A 21,884-nucleotide genomic window follows, 5' to 3' on the forward strand; every position below is an offset into this window, starting at 1 on the left:
CGTCTGCTCATGTTGACGTCTGCTCATGTTGATGTCTTCTCACGTTGACGTCTGCTCATGTTAATGCCCATGTTGATGTCTGCTCATGTTGACGTCTGCTCACGTTGATGTCTGCACATGTTGATGTCTTCTCACGTTGACGTCTGCTCATGTTGATGCCCATGTTGATGTCTGCTCATGTTCACGTCTGCTCATGTTGATGTCTGCTAATGTTGACATCTGCTCATGTTGATGTCTGCTCATGTTGATGTCTGCTCATGTTCACGTCTGCTCATGTTCACGTCTGCTCATGTTGATGTCTGCTCATGTTGATGTCTGCTCAAGTTGACGTCTGCTCATGTTGATGTCTGCTCATGTTGATGTCTGCCAATGTTGACGTCTGCTCATGTTGACGTCTGCTCATGTTGATGTCTGCCCTCTACCTGTAGACCTGGAGAAGCAGCAGGCCTACAATCTGTTCCTGGGTGTGTTTGCACCGAAGGACGGGGATCTGAACCTGTGGGAACTGCCAACTGACTACTACCTGCACAACCGCAACGCCCTCACCTTCACCCGCCTCAAACACCGGAGGTGCGTACACAGCTCACAGCATCTTGTCTGGCAATGTCGAATTTATATCATGTGCCGAATCTAAGTGAGTAATAATTAATACTTTAGTCCCTGTTAGATACTGTTTTTGTTTCAAATTGTGTATTTCAAAACATATCTAGTGATTCAGGTGTCTCAGATACGTTTTGAAATTCACTCATAAAAGAACGGTCTGGTCACGTATTCTGTTATTCTCCACAGATGTTACACATTCTATGTTATTCTCCACAGATGTTACACATTCTATGTTATTCTCCACAGATGTTACATATTCTATGTTATTCTCCACAGATGTTACATATTCTATGTTATTCTCCACAGATGTTACATATTCTATGTTATTCTCCACAGATGTTACATATTCTATGTTATTCTCCACAGATGTTACATATTCTATGTTATTCTCCACAGATGTTACATATTCTATGTTATTCTTCACAGATGTTACACATTCTATGTTATTCTTCACAGATGTTACATATTCTATGTTATTCTCCACAGATGTTACATATTCTATGTTATTCTCCACAGATGTTACATATTCTATGTTATTCTCCAAAGATGTTACACATTTTGTTATACTCCACAGATGTTACATATTCTGTTATACTCCACAGCTACTCTCAGTGGTGGGATCTGCCTGTGTGTCGTAGTCTGCCACTCTCGTCAGAGGAAGGTTGGTATCAGTTGACAAATATTTGTAATTTGAAAGGGGCTTTTTGTGTCTTTCTTCAAACTGATTTTGAAGAATGTGCAGTCAAAAATTGATAAGCCACGGATGTCATGATACAATATCTGTGTCATCGTTTGTAAAAAGTTAGTTAAACCATTGATTGACCATTAATAACATGATTTAAACCATTCATTGACCATTAATTAACAATAGTTAAACCATTGATTGACCATTAATAAATGTTAGTTAAACCACTGATTGACCATTAATAAACATTAGTTAAACCTTTGAATGACCATTAATCAGCATTAGTTAAACCATTGATTTGAGCTGCAACAATTTGTTTGTGTTCCTGACTTGGCCTCTATTTGCCTGCAAATCTGTTTTCAAAGCCAGGAAAGCAGAAAATAAGGAAATAAATGCCCTTATTTTTATGAACCTGATAAGAATCATTTTCACTTCCTCATCTTCTGGTGACATTTGTAGAATCAAAGTCCTTGACCACGGAGCTGCTGCCTGTTTCCAAGGGAGAGAAGGATGAGAGGGTGAACGCCTTCTTCGAGTACTACCGGCCGTTCGAGCTGACCTCACTGGACGACCACTACTGCATGTCCATGACCAGCTCCATCAAGTGAGACAAAGACATTCACTGCTGCCTTATTATTATTACCCCCCCTCATTGTGAAAAATGATGGGGCTATCAGCATGTCTGTCTGTCCGTCCGTCCGTCAGTTTTCTGTTCCCAGAGCAGACCTCCTAAACTGCTGAATATTTCTCATCAAAACTTGCTATATTTATTGGTCTTGTGGTGAACTGGTCCTTTTTGATAATTTGAGTTATTTTTATTTTATGATAAGTTGGACTTATACTGAAAATGAGGGTAGTTCTCGTTTCTGGAGCAGAACTCCAAAACCAGCTGACTGTAAATCTTTGTGCCTACTGGTCATCATAAAGGCGCTTAAAATATTGGATATTCTGGTAATATGTTGAGGTATGAGTAGTTTATTTAAGAACTGATTTTCACTTTGTGCGAGTAATGGAGAAGGAACATCCTTAGCGTGAGGGCCAAACTGTGAGAACGTCGGCGCTTGTGACCACATTCATACAATGTTTGGCCCTCACTCTATGAAGGTTTTCGGGAAGTACATGACTTGGTGTCTACACTGACAGCCATACAACAACCAACTGTGACACGGAATATCATAGTTCATCAAAAAGAGAGGTGACATGAGCGTATGTCTGCTCAACTTGCTTTACAGGAACATCTGTTGTAGTTTGTTTACAAGAAATGTATTAAAATAATATCATCATTGGATGAGAAAGGTCTGTTAAGAACTACACCAGTAGTCAGTCACAGTGACAGCGCATCGTAATACATTTACATCAAGTACAAGACCTCAAAATGGCCGTCATGAAGCGAGAGATTTTCGAAGTTATAAATGAACGTGGGGCAAGTGTTAGTCATCATTGTTCAATTGGTCTATCATTGAAAGGTGATTGTAAAAATGTGTCAAATAGACACTATGAACGTCAGTTTTAAAGTAAATTCATTTATTGTAGAAAACTGTCACTTTCAGCCTAGACACGGATCGAGTCAATGCTATGATAGTTTGGATGTGCATTTCTTCATTTTGTTCACTTCAGTCCTAGCGAGGATATTCGTAAAAACAGTCATGCCGCCAAACTCTCTAACGTTTCTCAATGTATGCTAAAACACTGAGTTCAGGATTAAAGGATCTAAATGATCAGAAACAACGCTTCTGTATGTATCTGTGCTTGGGAATTGCCAGGGTTTCCCCAGGAATATGGAAGTAATCTATCAGTGTTTTCATCATTTCAAGAATACAGTCTCGTGAAAAATGAATGAACATCAAATTGTGTCGTCAGTTTAAAGGTCATGTAACGGCCTCTCATACAATGGAAAAGACATTTATTGTTCTAAAGTGGCAAAGGCCAAATTGCCTTATTTTGTTTTTTCTATGATCCAAGGTAAATATTTAGTTTTTCCACTTCCCACTTTCAGGGTTTTGTGTGTGAACCATGTGCTTCTGGCAGAGGACACCAAAACATTCGACCCTGATCCGTTTTCAGCGTTTTAAAGTATTCTGAAGCTGATATCTGAACGGATGAGTCCGAGAAAGTGTTTATTGAATAAATGGCTGTTATGAATCACACTCTATTCTAGATATATATGTTGTACACCTCACATAAAAAATTTACTACATGGTGAAATTCTGATATCTACCCCACAGAGACTTCATGCCTAAAGGAGCGAGTGATCCAAGTCCATTCCACCTGCGTCGCATCGCCGCCACGGCCGCCAACCCTGCACAGCAGGACAAGAGCGGGTGGGTACCCTCCGTGAGACCCCTCCATTGGATGGAGATGTGTTGTCATGGTTGATGATGTCCTGCTTGCAACAAGGGATAGGTTGACATGTTGATGTCATCATCCTTGTGGACCCGTGAAAATCCGGGGTAGAATAGGTCTTCAGCAACCCATGCTTGCCGTAAAAGGTGACTGTGTTTGTCATAAGAGGTGACTAACGGGATTGGGTGGTCAGGCTCGCTGACTTGGTTGATGCATGTCATTGTATCCCAATTGCGTGGATTGATGCCCATGATGTCAGTCACTGGATTTTCTGGTCCAGACTCAATTATTTACAGACCGCCGTCATATAGCTGGAATATTGTTGATTGTGGCGTTAAACAAGCAAACAAACAGATGTTGTGATTGCGAATGTTGTCGTGTGTTGATGCTGTCGTGGTTTTGACAGGGTAATGCTGCTGTGTGTTGATGCTCACAGGGCCATGTTGTCATGTGTTGATGATGTCATGGCTGTAACACGTATGCTGTCCTGTTTTGATGATGTCATGGCTGTAACGTGTATGTTGTCATGTGTTGATGCTGTCATGGCTGTAACGCGTATATTGTCATGTGTTGATGCTGTCATGGCTGTAATGCGTATGTTGTCATGTGTTGATGATGTCATGGCTGTAACGTGTATGTTGTCATGTGTTGATGATGTCATGGCTGTAACACGTATGTTGTCATGTGTTGATGCTGTCATGGCTGTAATGCGTATGTTGTCATGTGTTGATGCTGTCATGGCTGTAATGCGTATGTTGTCATGTGTTGATGATGTCATGGCTGTAACGCGTATGTTGTCATGTGTTGATGTCATGGCTGAAATGTGTATGTTGTCATGTGTTGATGATGTCATGGCTGTAATGTGCATGTCGTCATGTGTTGATGTCATGGCTGTAACGCGTATGTTGTCATGTGTTGATGATGTCATGGCTGTAACGTGTATGTTGTCATGTGTTGATGATGTCATGGCTGTGACATGTATGTTGTCATGTGTTGATGCTGTCATGGCTGTAACGCGTATATTGTCATGTGTTGATGATGTCATGGCTGTAATGCGTATGTTGTCATCTGTTGATGATGTCATGGCTGTAACGCGTATGTTGTCATGTGATGATGTCATGGCTGAAATGTGTATGTTGTCATGTGTTGATGATGTCATGGCTGTAATGTGCATGTTGTCATGTGTTGATGTCATGGCTGTAACATGTATGTTGTCATGTGTTGATGATGTCATGGCTGTAACGCGTATGTTGTCATGTGTTGATGATGTCATGGCTGTAACGCGTATGTTGTCATGTGTTGATGATGTCATGGCTGTAACGCGTATGTTGTCATGTGTTGATGATGTCAAGGCTGTAACGCGTATGTTGTCATGTGTTGATGATGTCATGGCTGTAACATGTATGTTGTCATGTGTTGATTCTGTCATGGCTGTAATGCGTATGTTGTCATGTGTTGATGATGTCATGAATGAGCTGAGGTATTTCATTAGCATGTTTGTTATATAATTTCATATTGGTGAACCTTCAGTGTCGGTGAAGGTCATGCGACATCTGTGAGAGTCCCTGGCCCCAAACAATATGACATGACATGACATGACATGACATGTACATCATGACAAGTGGCACAATATTAGTTTATTTTAACATTGGACAAGTAACATTCTAGGATAACCTTTGTCTCAGCATTCTATAATTCATCACTTATTAAAAGGAAAGGAAATTCGTCTTCAACACTGGGACAAAAATGGGAATATTCTTAGCCTTTATCAAGGGATAACTTTTAGCCAATAATAGATTAAGATTTGGACGACAAAGGCACATTGTGGTAAAGTTTCCTGGTCGATTGGCTATGAAATAGTTGTGGATCTATTGTAGAAAATATTTAAGTAAATTTGTGATCTCAATTTAGAAGACTGCAAAAGAATAATGAAAAGCCGGACAATTTTCAAATATTCACAGAGGATTAAACTTCAGACATGTACATTGAAACAACCATCACAAAATGGGACATTTACACACATCATGTCAGCAATGGCGGGTTGTTATAGTCGTGAGTTATGTGTGAATATTTACTCTCTAACTCCCCGCATTTTTCAATCTTGAAGGATGTCTTCTGGTTGTTATGAAGGATATGTTACAGTTTCTAATATAGTTATTTTGAGGCATATTAGTGTGCTCATTTCAAATACATTTCATTGATAAAAACGGGTGTATTTCGTATTCGCTTCGTATTGGATGAAAATTGACTTGAAATGTGTAGTTAAAGGGCTCCCTACACAGCAAATTGTCCACTAAACACAAAACCAACAGACATCCTTGACCTTGATCAGGGACTTCCTGGTAACTGGGTTCTCTCCCCTTGTTTGCACATCCTCTGTTACTCTTCTCTTGTGTTGGATGACATTGAGGGCTTTGCTTCCATCAGCCGTGATGGTATTGATGTTGACATGCTTAGCATATTGTTTTATAGAAAAACATGTCAGAGTGTAATCGGCTTGTGAAAAAATTCTATTTAGAATGTTTCTTTTACAGCTAAATGTTTTCTCTTAAGTCAAGCTTTTACTGTCTAAAGGTACAATGCTATCATTTGCTTTTTGTTTGTTGCCATACTTAACATTTTTGTTTTGTTCTGCATGTGAACTTTTGATGCTGTACTAGAGTGGCCACATTCCATCGCAACCAAAGCAGCACACAACTTGCCTTCATTACCAGGTTGGTTGTCATGACAACACTAACATGTTTTAACAAACTCCACACACTGCCCATAGTAAGCCTACCTAAATCCTATACTCACACTTGCAAGTAGAAGTGATGCTGTGAAGTTCTGTGCACAGAAACTCCAAGGACATCACTATCCAGTTCTTAATGGTTTAATAATTCTGTTGCACTGTTTAATCTATAATTATTCATCTGTGCTCTTATGTTATTAATATTAATTATTATATGGCAATGGCAACATGTAAAACATTTAAAATATATGCCAGAATAAAAGGTAAGCATTTTGATGCCATAACTTTACTATAAAATATATATATGTGATATTAGATTGAAGCCTATTGTATAACAGCACAATATATACATTTAGCGGCACGTCAGCAGTAACCATGGATACCACGGATCACATGTTGTAGCCTCCCTGACATTATGGCACAAAGTAACAACGTGTTGTCAACATGTTGACTGATCGTGTTTTAAGTTAGCTTCAGATGCAATCTCATTAAAAACAGGGCTTAAGGCTCGACATGCTACAGTGGCTATGTTCCACGTCTTGATATTGATGGTTATCATAAGAAATCTGTAATGTATAGTTGGTTTAAGTTGTTCGAATTTTTACCTAGAATGGATTTGTTTCTTCGCACTTTTAGATATGTTTTGCCATCTTCCCGGGGCAAGAGAGTTAACTGACTTTAAAAGTCCAGTTTCCACCCTTCCCGAACTAGGCTGGAATTTCTGGGTTCGATCGTAGCAGCACCAGTGGTTATTACGAGTTATGTCCCTTTAATGCCCCTCCTATTGACCAATCAGATTCACTGCATTTGCTTCAAACAAAATGGCGGCGTCCAGAAAAGACGATCTGACCGATGATCAAGATCTTTATTGTAATAAGACAGGTCTGACTTCGCAAAGTGCATCAAATCATGTGAGCACCTTGATTTGGAAAATATCTGTTAACTCTAAGTTGATGATACACATGCTTTGCAAATCCTGCAATCGACCGAAATCTACACGGTAGTATACTTACCCGATATCAATTTTGTCACACAATTTTTATTTGATTATGTATAGACTCATTAGTCGTGTCAAAATATAACTCCATTATTCCAGCCTTGATTGGATAGGATGGAAACTGGACTTTTATAGTCAGTTAACTCCTTTGCTTCTGGAAGATGCGTGTTTGCCTGCCTGTGTCTCAGTTAGTTGTTGTCTTGTTGACACTGCTATGGTTGGGAGGGAGGTCTTCAGGATAAGATAACTCCATTAACTCCATTTGTTTTATTGCTTGATTGTCTCCCTTTCTTGCAAACCTCTGCTTGCTTGTTTCTGATGAACTCATTCCTGTGCAGTTTGTCAGATCTTTTAAATTTTATATTAATAATCACAGGGTAGGGATTTCTTTCATGAATATCTTAAATGTGATTTATTAATACTTCACCATAGATTTTTATCGATGTGCACACTATATAACATTTGATTACTGACCACGTCATAGCATTATTCATCATACAGTCTTTGTTCATACATATATGTACATAACAGGGCCCTAATGTTTAATTCTGTATACCATGACAAAGACGGAACATGACATCTATTTTACCAGACCAGATTTAGTAATAAGCCCACCTGTAGTAGAAGTACATACATGTTATGCCTGGTGTGTGTTATGTAGATCACACCCCACTTCCTCAAAGCAGTCCCAGGGAGCACGGGTGGCCCAGTCGTCTGAGGCCCAGCGATTCACTCTGCAGAGTTGTGTCCCTTGGGCATGCCAGAAACCAGATTGTGGGTTCGAATCCCGGTTCACCCTGATTATGTTTCTAGGTTTATCAGCACCATACCCGTGCTCGTGGGTTTCATCAAGTGGTAAATGTCTGATACCTGCATCACTTCGGGCTTTCCTCCCACATTAAGCTGACACACAATGATATTACTGGAATAATGTTAAAAGCAGCATTAAACCCAACTCACTCACTCAAGCAGTCCCAGCACAAAAACAGACATGAGTCTGTGTTGAAGTATGGCAGTTAGGAACATCCCAGCACAAGGATCACATCATCGATCTGGCCAGGACCATGTGGGTTCCTCAAAGTGATCGCAGTGCTACGACTGTATAAGTCTGTCCTGACCTATGGACAACACAGCACTTGTAGCACAAGGATCACATTGTGGAATGTAGAGGTGAAACGATACAGCAAGGTCACAATATGATATGTATCACGATACAAAGGTCACGATATGCATATGTATATCAATTTGCATGGAAATGTCTTGACTATAAATATTTCAGAGCAAGTTCAAGAGGAAAAGCTAGGTGTAGATACATGTTTGTTGTGGCTATTAATAGTAGTGAACTTAATTACAGCACATTTTGCGATTTTTGACTGACAAAAATACTGGGGGGTCATTAAACGAGCAGTAATGTATTTTGGCAAGTGTATCGTCTTGTATCGATACAGAAAAAAATGTATCACGTATCATATCTGCACATGAAAAGTCACGATGCACTCGGGCACTGACATATCCTTTCACCTCTAAAAGGTCCCGGGCAAATGTGTTCGCTCTCTACATGTGTTATTTTCTGGGACTTGGTTTGTAGACAGGAGGCCAATCCCAATATTTCGGGCAAGGACTCCACATCATCAGTGACCTCTCAGGGGTCAGAGGGCAGCACAAGTAGCACCGACGACTCTGACATGGAAGGTGACGTCAACCTCGGCTCAGACTCGTCAAGTCCATATGACTCGGAGTCCGAATCTAACTATGTATCATTCCAGGTAAGTGCTTATTAGTTGTGCTTCAGGAATTAATAATGATGCCGTTTACAGTATTTCATGGACACAACTATGGAGTTTCCACTTCACACCTGTGAAGATCCGGGGTAGAATAGGTCTTTAGCAACCCATGGTTGCTGTAACAGGCGACTATGCTTGTCGTAAGAGGCGACTAACGGGAAACCGGTGGTCAGGCTTGCTGACATGGTTGATGCATGCCATCGTATCCCGATTGTGTTGATCGATGCTCATGATGTCAATCACTTGATTGTCTGGTTCAAGCTGTTGCAGACCCAGGGATAGCGATTAGTTTGCTTACTTGAAGCGATTCGTGGCTTGCATCGCGCCCCTGATTTTTTACAGACTGCCGTCATACAGCTGGAATATCCAGTGCTGCGTTAAACAAGAAACACTCTCTCTCTTAATAATGCTGCTTAATGAGGACAGGCGGGTCATGGTCTGAGTTGGCAGGAATAGAAGGGTGATGATATGTGGTGGGTGTGGCTACTGGTTCTCATCTAAACTAATACCGGTTTCATTGCTGAGTATTTTTTAACATTGGGTAGGATTGCACACAACCACCAGTAGCTAAAGTGATGACGTAAATCCTGCTGGGGTATCATGCAGGAAGCAGAGGTACTGTAAGTCCCCATGATCCCCAGCAAGGTGGCCAAGCTTTGTTACTGGTGGCCTATATAGCCCGTGTCTTAAAACTGTATACATCATATTGTTATGCTCAAATATGTTTCATTAATTGTTTTTAAACATAGTATGCTCAAATATGTTTCACAACTTGTTTCTAAATAAAACTTTGCATCATTAACTAAATTGTAAATATATTTACTTGGTCTTGTCGCTATATGGCTTAAATAATGCTGATGCGACGTTAAATTTTAACTCACTCACCATGCTCACTCACTCACCATGCAGCAGTTTTACACGGCTACCCCACTCAGACACAGTATACTGACTCGGAGCCAACCAGTACTTGTTTTATCCCTTTAATGCAGGGCGGCAGGCAGCTAACAACAAGTACCATCTTGTGCCGTCGTCTATAGGGAATCAAACCCAGCCTTTCACTCCCCAAGATGCTCCTTTCATAGAGGTGGTCATTTCATGCGTGGCTGGTCAGAATAACAGATAGTGAATACATCCTTGTCCATTGCAGGATCTGTTCCCGTCTATGAAGAAAGTGTACAACACGGACATCACCGACCTCAACAAGAGAGACAAGAAGCTGTATGAGAGGTGGGCACAGGACGAACACAGCTGCATAAACATCAGTCAAGACAATTTTCTGTTACACCAGTCAGTTTTGTAGACCGACTTATTTTTCAAACCATTGGTTATCGTGAGATTAGATCTAGTTGAATACAGAAACAGTATTAATTGACAGTGATTATTAATTTTTTAACCATTGTTAATGTGAGATAAGATCTAACTGAGTCATGATATTGTTTGACAGTTATTAATATTAGAACCATATGGCCACTGTTATAAATAAAACTGCAAATACATATTTTAAAGAGACGTCTAAAACTATCGTCAGTCGGTGATGAATTGTAATTGTTTCATTCAGTGAAAAGTTAAAGGGTTACCTCCCTATTTTGGCTGGAAGATGTTCACAGAATTTGTGAAATGTTGTTTTTTTGGCTCCGTAAAGAAAGTCATTAGATACCAGCTCGATGTTAAAGAACTTTCCTTATTACAGGTACGTGGAGATCCAACAGGGGTACCGGGAGCCGGAGACAAGCGACCCGTCCCGCTCCACCAACGGTGTCAAGCAGAGCAGGGTCAAGCCAGGCTTGGATGTGTAAGTTATAAATTGGGTAGACCAGAAATCTAAATATTTATCAGGTTGCGTCAGACGAACTTTCAAAGCAACCAATCAGCATTGAGACTTCGAACTTCTCGATAGGAGTAAGTGAGGCATTCAGACCACCTTGTATGATTTTGGTTTCTCAAAAATGAACTGATACAGCAAGTTCCGAATGTAAAAAAGAAAAGCCAAAGCATTACATTGTTATGGATATTTAATACATTTTGTCTGAGATTTGAGTTTGATGAAATTTGGTAGAGCAGTGAAATAATGCATTCCTCATACCGTGTATGAGCATGTAGAATTGTGATAGAAGACAAATGCTTTTTCTCTCTTTGAAATAATACATCTACAGCACCTATGGTTGAACTTTTATGAAAAGCATTTTACATTTTATCTGGAAATGATTTCCTAGTATGATGATTTCCAAGATATTAATCACTGGATTGTCTGCACGAGTAGTTTCACATGTTGTTTCACATTCCCCAGTTTTCAAGAATAGATCCCCTTCACCTCTGCTGGTCATACCAGGCCTGGTCACTTGGTTGGCTGTGTGTCCTCGTACCCTGACGGCATGCTCACAATTACACGATAGACCCGTGAAGATCCGGGGTCGAATAGGTCTTCAGGAACCCATGTTTGCCGTAAAAGGCGACTAATGGGATTGGGTGGTCAGGCTCGCTGACTTGGTTGATGCATGTCATCGTATCCCAATTGGACGTGGATCAATGCTTATGTCAATCACTGGATTGTCTGGTCCAGACTCTATTATTTACAGACTGCCGTCATGTAGCTGGAATATTGCTGAGTGTGGCGTTAAACAACAAACCAACCAACCATGTGTGAGGGTGTATAGACTGTTATCAGCTAGATGGGCGTGTACGCCATGAGACTGAAGGGCAGCATGTTTAATAAATAATATTACACAGTTACAAGTTACTAAAAATTATTTTGGGTGAGATATTTGTGTGTGACGATTAGACCTGTGTTGCTATGTGTATCATGTCATAAGTTGTACAAATATCTAGACATTGAATAGTCTTCAAAATGGCACTCTCACATTTTGGCATTGTCATACAAAGACTATTAGTCAGTCTGATAAGTATTGGTATTGTCTAAAAACATGTGTTGACACCAAAAGGTGTTTTCCACTGTTGTGACATAGTCCGAATAGAGACATGCACTTTCACAATAGTGTATTGTGATACATGACTTTAGTCCAGCATTTCATGCCAAGTCATAATGTTCTTTCATAAAAACTGCTTCAGAGGAAATATATTTTTTCAGAATGAAAACATCAGGCTTCTTATAACATTAGCCCTTGTCACAAAATCTCCTCCAACTTTGTGGAACTATTTTGTTTGTTCCAGCTACCCAATCAGTGCATTCAAGCTGGACAGTACGTACGGCGTGGAACCGCCGCCGGTCAGCCGGCTGTCGCAGGACATCTATGCTGCCTACGTGCTACGTGGTCTTCATGGCGCGGGCCCACCCACTAAAGCTGATAAAATAACATATGCTAAATATGTCAGCCATAAGTATATGTAATGAAGATGTTGATGTGAACATGTGAAATATGATCTTCAAGGTCAGCAGTTTGAAGATGATCAGTGACCGCACAAGGAATGGGAGCCAAGGTCAAGGTCAACTCTCGCGAAGTCACATGTTGTTGTCGACATCTTCATTTATAATGTGCTTCAAGATCAGCGGTTTGAAGATGATCCATGACTGCACAAGGAATGGGAGACGAGATAATGCCAAGAGCAAGGTGAACTCTGGCGAGGTGCTGTGAAGGACCATGTGTGATGAACAGCGGGAGGAACATACAGAAGTTTGGAGGAACTAAAAGAGTTGTCAACAAGTTCTTATGTCATCCTACATAGCAGGTTGGCAAGTGTTGAACCCAGGTCACTCATAGTGTTACCTCTCCAGCTCCTCACTGTTACCATGGGGACAGAAGATGTAGACATTATGTGGGAAATGTTACCAACACACTCAGTGAACATAGTGGCAGTTTGTACTGACAGTTTTCTTTCATTCTGGAGTATGAAGCTGTTTGGCGATGGATGGCTTATCTTATTAACATGTATTTCAATGTGAACAAAAATGTTATTGAATTTTGTTGGAAATGTGAAGATTATGTATTGCCATTATTTCTTTCACTGTCTTTCAAGATCTTGTTTGATAATAAGCACATATGTTATGTATGATAATTTATTAATCTTGTATTTAATACAAAGCATACCTTCTTTCCTGAAGAGCTGAAGCATCTGTATGATGTACTGATGATGTATTGATCCTTGAACAGACAGACACACGCCTGAATACATGCCGGCTGACAGACCCGTGAAATGAACAAATGCCTGCTTTGAACAGATATTGGTTCAAAAACGTTTATCGTTTACACGTCACATCTTCATAGTGTGACGTCATAGTGTAATAGCACATGCACATCGACGCTCACATAAGGTAAACAAACCTAACATAGATATATAATGAAGAGAGAATACTGCTGCAGTTAGCACCAGCAGCTGGGTCATGGCTTCAGAGAATAGTGCTGCAGTTAGCACCAGCAGCTGGGTCATGGCTTCAGAGAATGGTGCTGCAGTTAGCACCAGCAGCTGGGTCATGGCTTCAGAGAATAGTGCTGCAGTTAGCACCAGCAGCTGGGTCATGGCTTCAGAGAATAGTGCTGCAGTTAGCACCAGCAGCTGGGTCATGGCTTCAGAGAATGGTGCTGCAGTTAGCACCAGCAGCTGGGTCATGGCTTCAGAGAATGGTGCTGCAGTTAGTACCAGCAGCTGGGTCATGGCTTCAGAGAATAGTGCTGCAGTTAGCACCAGCAGCTGGGTCATGGCTTCAGAGAATGGTGCTGCAGTTAGCACCAGCAGCTGGGTCATGGCTTCAGAGCACAGTGCTGCAGTTAGCACCAGCAGCTGGGTCATGGCTTCAGAGAATAGTGCTGCAGTTAGCACCAGCAGCTGGGTCATGGCTTCAGAGAATAGTGCTGCAGTTAGCACCAGCAGCTGGGTCATGGCTTCAGAGAATGGTGCTGCAGTTAGCACCAGCAGCTGGGTCATGGCTTCAGAGAATGGTGCTGCAGTTAGTACCAGCAGCTGGGTCATGGCTTCAGAGCATAGTGCTGCAGTTAGCACCAGCAGCTTGGTCATGGCTTCAGAGAATGGTGCTGCAGTTAGCACCAGCAGCTGGGTCATGGCTTCAGAGAATGGTGCTGCAGTTAGCACCAGCAGCTGGGTCATGGCTTCAGAGCACAGTGCTGCAGTTAGCACCAGCAGCTGGGTCATGGCTTCAGAGAATGGTGGTGCAGTTAGTACCAGCAGCTGGGTCATGGCTTCAGAGCACAGTGCTGCAGTTAGCACCAGCAGCTGGGTCATGGCTTCAGAGAATGGTGCTGCAGTTAGTACCAGCAGCTGGGTCATGGCTTCAGACCCGAGGTTCACCAGATCCATCATCTGTGGGTGTGCCATGATATGTACTAAAGTAATGTTCAAAGCGGCCAATATGAAGACCATTAGTCAATCTGATAAGTATTGGTATTGTCTAAAACGAACGTGTTGACATCAAAAAATGTTTTCCATTGTTGTGACAAAGTCTGAATTAGAGACATGCACTTTCACAGTTGTCATGTCATCGTATCCAATTGCATGGATCGATGCTCATTATGTCAGTCACTGGATTGTCTGGTCCAGACTCAATTATTTACAGGCTGCCGTCATATAGCTGGAATATTGCTGAGTGCGGCATAAACAAACAAACAAAGTGGTGTTGAACCCAAGTCACTAATAGTGTTACCACTCCAGCTCCTCACTAGCTGTTACCATGGTGACAGAAGATGTAGACATTATGAAGTATCAGAAGCCTCATCATGAGACACTGCTTGTATCCTGACAGTTTCTCAAGCACTGCTGTGTTTATGTGCAGTCATTTGGTTTGTTCCTTCAAACAAACAGGGCTTTGATAATGTTGATGTAAACATACAACACTCATATTTATGTTGCTTCCAGGTGGTATTATGAATGCTGAAGGGAAGTGTGCAATAAACCTGCAAGGAAAATATATTTTTGTTAAATAAATGATTGTATATGATGATGTCTTTTGTGATGATGTTGTCTTGCTGGGCACAGTGTGTGATCGAGCCGAACCAGGTTACATGAGACGGTGTCAGCTGCTCTGACACTGGAAGAATAAGCATTTGTGGAGATCATATGTTGGTACAGGATCCTAGCTGGTCGTAAGAAGTGATTCCATTGGTTTGGGTCCCTATCACCGTATTAATGGTCGTAGATAGTAACATAAGTCATTATTAATACACAAACTGATGTGATGTTGCATTTCACCGTATGGTTATGTGTGGATTGTGTGACAGCTAGACCTTCTCTCTGATCCTAGCTCAAGTATAGCAGGAGCAGATGGAATCTCATTCTGAGTGAGTGAGTGAGTGATGTTACAGCTGTCATACAGAAATGGTAATAGATAAGCGACTACTCTTTCAACTGCATTATATAATGAAAATTCTAAAAAAAAATTGCATATGAGAAAAATTAATAATTTCAACAATATGTAAGGACGGGTTATAGCTAAAATGGCACCTCAGCAAGCATCACAGAGCAAAATGGCACCGATTGGCGAAAACGTTGCCTCGCCTAAAGCAATAACGGCTACTATTGCCTGGCAAAAACGGCACCTTATTTTTTTTTACCTTGGCACTGAAATACATGAAATTAAACTCGCATGGTCACTTTCAAACACAAATAATTGTGAGTTGTTAAAGAAAAGTTTACATTAGAAACTAGCCTCTGACTGATTTGGAGGTACAACTAAACTTATTGTGAAAACATTACATGCTTTGAAGTAAAATAAATGAAATTAAACTCACATGGTCAATTGCAAACACAAAAAATTGTGCAATGTTAATCGCCTTAGAACAGGTTTACATTAGAAATTAGCCTATACTCTAATTTACTCACCAACTCTGATTGGGAGGTGCAACTTAACTTATCAATGATACATCACATGCTTTGAAGTTTTAAGTACCTTTACCCCAATTAACTCAATGTCAAGCTGAAACTGAGTCTGGCGGAAATGTCAAGAAATTGGACTACGGCTATACTATATATTTAATATCTATTTAATATCTATTTTATATCTATTTTAGTAAGTTGGGAATACATAGTAATTTTATATATATTTCATGTATATCTCCTCTTTCTGCCGGCAGGTGACATCACCGCCCACCCAAGGACAACATATATGCTACAACATAACACAATAAAGCATGAAAATAAGGCATACATCATTCTTATCGTTATTAAAAATAGAGGTGCCATTTTCGCCCGACAACTAGTAGCCGTTTTCACCAAATGAGGTGACCTTTTCGCCCGAGAAATCGGTGACGTTTTACACTGCACCCTGTAAGGACTGGGTCCCGTTCCAAATGCGATCATAGTACTCTAAAGTCTATGTTAAAGTATGGTATTCACAGTGTGGGTGGGCATCATGAAAATGTGTTACTTGAAATGGTGGATGTCACCAAAATATGATACACTCCTAAAACCAATATCACCACACCATTTATCGGTTAAGTAGGAAGTGACGAGAAAAGCACGAGATTCATTTCCAGTAGTGCTATGTCATTTCTTTTCGGGTAAATCACAATCCTATATTTATACCAACGGAAGTGCGCTAGGGATCAGTCAGTTTGTGTTATTTCGATCTAATATTTAGTATTGAACAAGAAACGTACTATGTAATCAACTTAGAGTCAAATTAGATATTTCCAAACTGAAGATATAACACGTACATAATTAACAGCGCTTACAATTCATAAGTGCTGTGAAAGCATCTATGTATGTCCACCATTAAAATAAAATGAACACTCGTTGCAACATCCGGTAAAATGGCCGCGACCAAGATGATTGCGTGAACATATTGAAAGTTAAAGTATAAAAAGATTGAAACACTGTCAAGGTTGTTTTACTTGAGAGTACATTTCAGGACAATAGTTGTAGAGTGATCCGAAGAAAATGCCATCCTCGGGAGGGAAGAAAGGAGCGCAGCGTACGAAGGGAAATGTCAAAGTATGTTACTGATCCTGCCGGTCAAGGCAATATGTCGACGAGATTGAGATTAGTTTTACCTACCCGGGAATGCGCCACCTAGATAACTGTAACACTCATTAATTGCAGTCGACGACAATGATATCAATAGCTTATGCCATAGTTTGACATCCGTGAACTTAGTCCTGTTTTCGATCAAACTAAGCTAAGCTGGCGTGGCAGAGGCATGTAGCCATAGACCCGAGGAATGCGCCCGAGAACGGCAAAACATTTTAACGAAAACAGTAACTTCTTTACGAAGAATGGCAACACCCAAACGCCAACACGTTTTGACCGACTGTCTTACAAGACCTCTTGTGATACAAAACCTCGGCAACAATGCAGTTTACCGCGCGCATCCCGAGCTCTACCATCCGCTCAATTACTGCGCTATAGTGCCACCGCTGTCTTGCTATACCGTTAACGTACCTCACGCTCTGGTGACTCTCGCTTCACGACCCAACGCCTGTTTTCGGTCTTAGGGAAACTTACGTGTCTTTACGATCCAACAGTGCACTACTCCCAAAACCTCTTGTCAACTGGCCAGATACACGGTTCACTCAAGGACTTTTCTGACATGGGCCTTTTATGTGAAAATTTCAAATATTCCAGAGATACACCTACACTTGCCAATACAGCACATTGTTAAAATGTCCAATTGTATTTGGAAATGTGGGCCCTTTTTCAATTTTAGGGGCTAAAAGCACAAGACCCCACCCTAGAATTATCCCTGCAGGTATATATCACATGCTGACGTATTGATGACTATTACAAGGTTTTGCTGTCCCAGAATTATGTGTCATAGTGAAATGGTCATTGTAACACATAGCGGTGGCATATTCTTGTACTAGTAGTAGGTAAAGCATTTGCTCATCCCACTGAATATGTGAAACCTGTTTCTGATATCAATGATATTGCTGAAAACTGAAGTATTGCTAAGAGTGGAGTAAGCCATACTCACTCATACTACAGTAAGTAACTTTATGATAGAAGGCCTTATGCTTTATTATAATGGGAATTCTTAAGTTTCTTTTGCTATAAAAATATGCATGATTCTTGAGATAACATTTCCATGATTGCAGCCGTCAAGTAGCAGTCAAGCTGCAGAACTGTTGGCCCAGACGGGTGCAGGGAGAACCGGGTTTATCGGGTTTGGATCAATGGGATCACCTGCATATGTCCCGGCCAGCGAATCATTTGATGATGTGGACAGCAGTTTGGACTCCGACTTCAGAATGGTGCTCCGCAAGTTGTCCAAGAGAGACAGTACAACCAAAATCAAGGTTGGTGATCAAAGCTGGTGAGAATATCAGAACTATCCATGAGGCACATTGCATTTTAACAATAAGCATTCATGGATTAATGTACAATAAATATGTGAATGAGTAAAGCCTATCATTAGTATAAAATGTTTAGTTATTTATGGATAATTATTTCTTTAAAAATACTGTTGTTTGTCATAGTGTTGATTGTCATGCTGTCGTTTGTTGCACTATTGTTATTGGTAAACCAATTTAATATTTCTGTTTCTAGGCGCTCCAGGAGTTTGCAGCTCTTTGTGAAGAAAAAGGAGAAGAATGCTTGAAAGGAGTTCTCCCATTTTGGCCTCGAATATACAACAAGATGTCCATTGTAGGCTTTATGTTTGCTTTTTACAAAGTCTTACTTTCATTTATTTCCAAAAGAGTGTTGGAAAAATAACCACTATGCTATCCACTTTTTAGGAGACATAAAAAAAAACAGGATCAATTATCACAACAAAAGCAGTTGGCAGATGATCAGTCATTGTGTTATGCCTGTTACATACACGAAGATGATAATGCCTATTACATTCACGAAGATGATAAGAAGTACTGTGACAAACAACATAACAAAGCTTTCCCTTTAGATCCATGGATTTGGTTAATGTATTGCACGTTGAGGCCCACCTACCAGACATTGATGAGACATTTAGTGGAAGCTCTACTTACAACAATGTCACTTTTCCTTTTGATGCTTTATGCTGAAAGCTTACACCGTATATTTAAGGAAGCATGTCTATTATATCGCTCCTAGACGAATCTGCCATTCTGCAAGTGTGGAAAGATTTGATGAAAATGTAACTTACGGCTGAATTGCAGAAACATTGCGAAATTTGCCCTTTTTATCAATCAGTGCACTAATTTTCATTATTTTCAAGCTTTTCTATAAAATTTTGCAAATGGATGATGCTCAAACATTTAACATGTGATTCAGAAATACAAAATATGAATCCTACAATGAAACAAAATTTGAAAGAAACAATTCTTGCTTTAAATATGTTATGGTATTATGACTACATAAGCTATATATTAATAATGAAACCATGAATAAATATCAATAACACCATGCATATCAGTGACATGATGCACAGGAGTTCGTTGAGGGGGAAAGTTTTTTAGTGCAGAATTTGTCTGGGACTGGCATCACTTCAACCTTTCCTTCCATATTTATGTTACACACTGTGAAGTAACTGGAATAGTGTTCAAGAAGCGTTAAACCCAACTCACTCACTCACTCACTCACTCACTCATTGTGGAGTAAGATGAAATCAGTTCAGCTAGACTATGTCGTCCACTGCCACATTGCTTTGTAGGATGTGGATCATCGGGTGCGGGAGGCCACCCAGCAGGCCATGACGACCCTCGTATCCCGCGTACGTCGCAACATCGCCCCCTACCTGAAGAGTGTAATGGGAAGCTGGCTACTGAGCCAGTGTGATACGTACCCAACCGTAGCATCATCAGCCACACAGGCTTTCCAGGCAGCCTTCCCTCCGGCCAAACAAACCGATGCCATCGACTACTGCAAGACTGACATCACTGAGGTATGTCGTCATCTTTATCAATGGAAGGTGGGCAGGATCAGACTGGGGGGGCGGCAGGTAGCCTTGAGGTATGTCGTCATCATTATTAATGGAGGATGGGCAGGATCAGACTTGGGGGGCGGCAGGTAGCCTTGAGGTATGTCGTCATCATTATCAATGGAGGCTGGGCAGGATCAGACTGGGGGGGCGGCAGGTAGCCTTGAGGTATGTCGTCATCATTATGAATGGAGGGTGGGCAGGATCAGACTTGGGGGGCGGCAGGTAGCCTTGAGGTATGTCGTCATCATTATCAATGGAGGCTGGGCAGGATCAGACTGGGGGGGCGGCAGGTAGCCTTGAGGTATGTCGTCATCATTATTAATGGAGGGTGGGCAGGATCAGACTTGGGGGGCGGCAGGTAGCCTTGAGGTATGTCGTCATCATTATTAATGGAGGGTGGGCAGGATCAGACTAGCGGGGAGGCAGGTAGCCTTGAGGTATGTTGTCATCATTATCAATGGAGGCTGGGCAGGATCAGACTAGGGTGGAGGCAGGTAGCCTTGAGGTATGTCGTCATCATTATTAATGGGGGGTTTTGAGCTGACTTCTCCATGGTAGTATTCTGAATCAAGCTGAGATCTTAACAACCTCCAAGTCATGATAAGTAGTGTTTAACCTTGTGCACTCACTCACTCACTCTGTAGCAGACCAGGTTATATTGATGTGTTTTGATCATGAGATTGTCAGTAGTGTTGATATTTCTGTAACTTAAGTTCTCAGATTAACACATGTTTGAAGAACTTTAGTTTAATGGTAGTGAGTGGGGGAAAACATTGTGTCATTGGAAAACTGGAGTTTATTAAACGGTTATTAAATTTGGTGAGCCATGCTTTACCATGCACTATAACCGAGTTAGCGCTATATTGAAGCACGCAATAATGAGGGAACACGTAACAACTTGTAATGTGTGTGAAAAGTCGTACTAAAAATATACTATTTGAAGGGGCCGTGGCCTAATGCAAATGTCCGATTGGGATTTTATATTTTCCGGACCCCTGGTGAATGCCCTTACACACAAAACCTGCGAATTTGACACAGTCCAAATAGAAATTATGCACCATTATTTCCCATTGCGTCAATTGTGACGCAGATCAATCAGTCTGTCAAAATCAGTTGCTTTTGACACTATAATGTCAGAATATTAAAATCTGAGATACAACCAATATCAGCTATGTTTGAAGCTTGAAAATCCAATAAACAGAACAGCCTTCCTGGCAAGCTATCAGAATTAAGTATCAATACTTGTACTGGGGAGCTTGTATTTGCTATATCACTTGGAGTTCCTGCATCTAGCTCATCAAGAGCTAAAAGTCTAAAAATATGCAGCACATAGCTTCCTGTTAAATGATAATTAAGTTCAGAAGTTTTCCATCACACAATAGTATTACACTGATAAAATTTAATTTTGATGTTAATCAGAAGTGTTATGGATTCCAATAAACAACGATTCATACAACCTTAAAGAGCGAGACAACAGGCTAACCACTATTCTAGGTAAATTTTTTAGAATTATCATTAAACAGTCCGTATGTTTTCAGAAATTATAGCTAAAATGGATAGAATTATCATTAAACCACCCGCATGTTATCAGAAATGAGCGGGCCACTGTAACTTGATAATGCCCTCATATTGCTTGACGACGGGCCATTATCACGCCCGTTGTTAGGTGACGTCATAGGATAGGGATGGGTGACGTCATCTGGTTTGTTCTATGGGTCAGTGACATTTGTGTTGATTGCAGTAAATGTTTCAAAACTGATATTGTTGTTTCTTTTTATGTGAAAACAAATTCCATCCATTTTAACTATATAACGGTAACGCTATATTTCAGGGCATTGTCATTTTAATAATGTGTTGATGTTTGCAAGTCAGTTGAATTTGTTTTTGTTCAGATTATGTTTTGTGGTTACAAAATTAACAATGTATAATTTACTGTATTCAGT

General features: G+C 40.6%; 3 protein-coding genes across 4 annotated transcripts in view; all 3 read left to right on the forward strand.

The window, feature by feature from the left end:
* LOC124117657 (polyphosphoinositide phosphatase-like) overlaps positions 1-12,501 on the forward strand; it is a 40,223-nt gene extending 27,722 nt beyond the window's left edge. The window contains exons 16-24 of one of the 2 annotated variants that reach the window (XM_046479642.2): positions 429-570; positions 1,206-1,264; positions 1,748-1,892; positions 3,514-3,609; positions 6,292-6,345; positions 8,948-9,125; positions 10,291-10,370; positions 10,834-10,935; positions 12,312-12,501. In XM_046479642.2, coding sequence (XP_046335598.2) covers positions 429-570; positions 1,206-1,264; positions 1,748-1,892; positions 3,514-3,609; positions 6,292-6,345; positions 8,948-9,125; positions 10,291-10,370; positions 10,834-10,935; positions 12,312-12,489 — 1,034 coding nt within the window. In that variant the 3' untranslated portion in view covers positions 12,490-12,501. The remainder of the gene's footprint in view (positions 1-428; positions 571-1,205; positions 1,265-1,747; positions 1,893-3,513; positions 3,610-6,291; positions 6,346-8,947; positions 9,126-10,290; positions 10,371-10,833; positions 10,936-12,311) is intronic. The other variant, XM_046479643.2, reaches the window with a different exon arrangement.
* Positions 12,502-13,537: 1,036 nt separating this feature from the next.
* On the forward strand, positions 13,538-15,048 carry LOC125372767. The gene is made up of 2 exons (XM_048383374.1): positions 13,538-14,331; positions 14,377-15,048. The coding sequence occupies exons 1-2, from the start codon at positions 13,538-13,540 to the stop codon at positions 14,429-14,431; spliced, it is 849 nt and encodes a 282-aa protein (XP_048239331.1). The 3' UTR covers positions 14,432-15,048.
* Positions 15,049-16,849: 1,801 nt separating this feature from the next.
* Positions 16,850-21,884, forward strand: part of LOC124117646 (E3 ubiquitin-protein ligase listerin-like) — a 46,356-nt gene continuing 41,321 nt past the window's right edge. Inside the window, exons 1-4 of the mRNA XM_048383433.1 lie at positions 16,850-17,039; positions 18,140-18,340; positions 18,591-18,689; positions 19,672-19,902. Coding sequence (XP_048239390.1) covers positions 16,986-17,039; positions 18,140-18,340; positions 18,591-18,689; positions 19,672-19,902 — 585 coding nt within the window. The 5' untranslated portion in view covers positions 16,850-16,985. The remainder of the gene's footprint in view (positions 17,040-18,139; positions 18,341-18,590; positions 18,690-19,671; positions 19,903-21,884) is intronic.

This window comes from Haliotis rufescens, unplaced genomic scaffold (genome assembly GCF_023055435.1).
Source record: "Haliotis rufescens isolate VD_foot unplaced genomic scaffold, xgHalRufe1.0.p SCAF_48, whole genome shotgun sequence".
Taxonomy (NCBI): domain Eukaryota; kingdom Metazoa; phylum Mollusca; class Gastropoda; order Lepetellida; family Haliotidae; genus Haliotis; species Haliotis rufescens.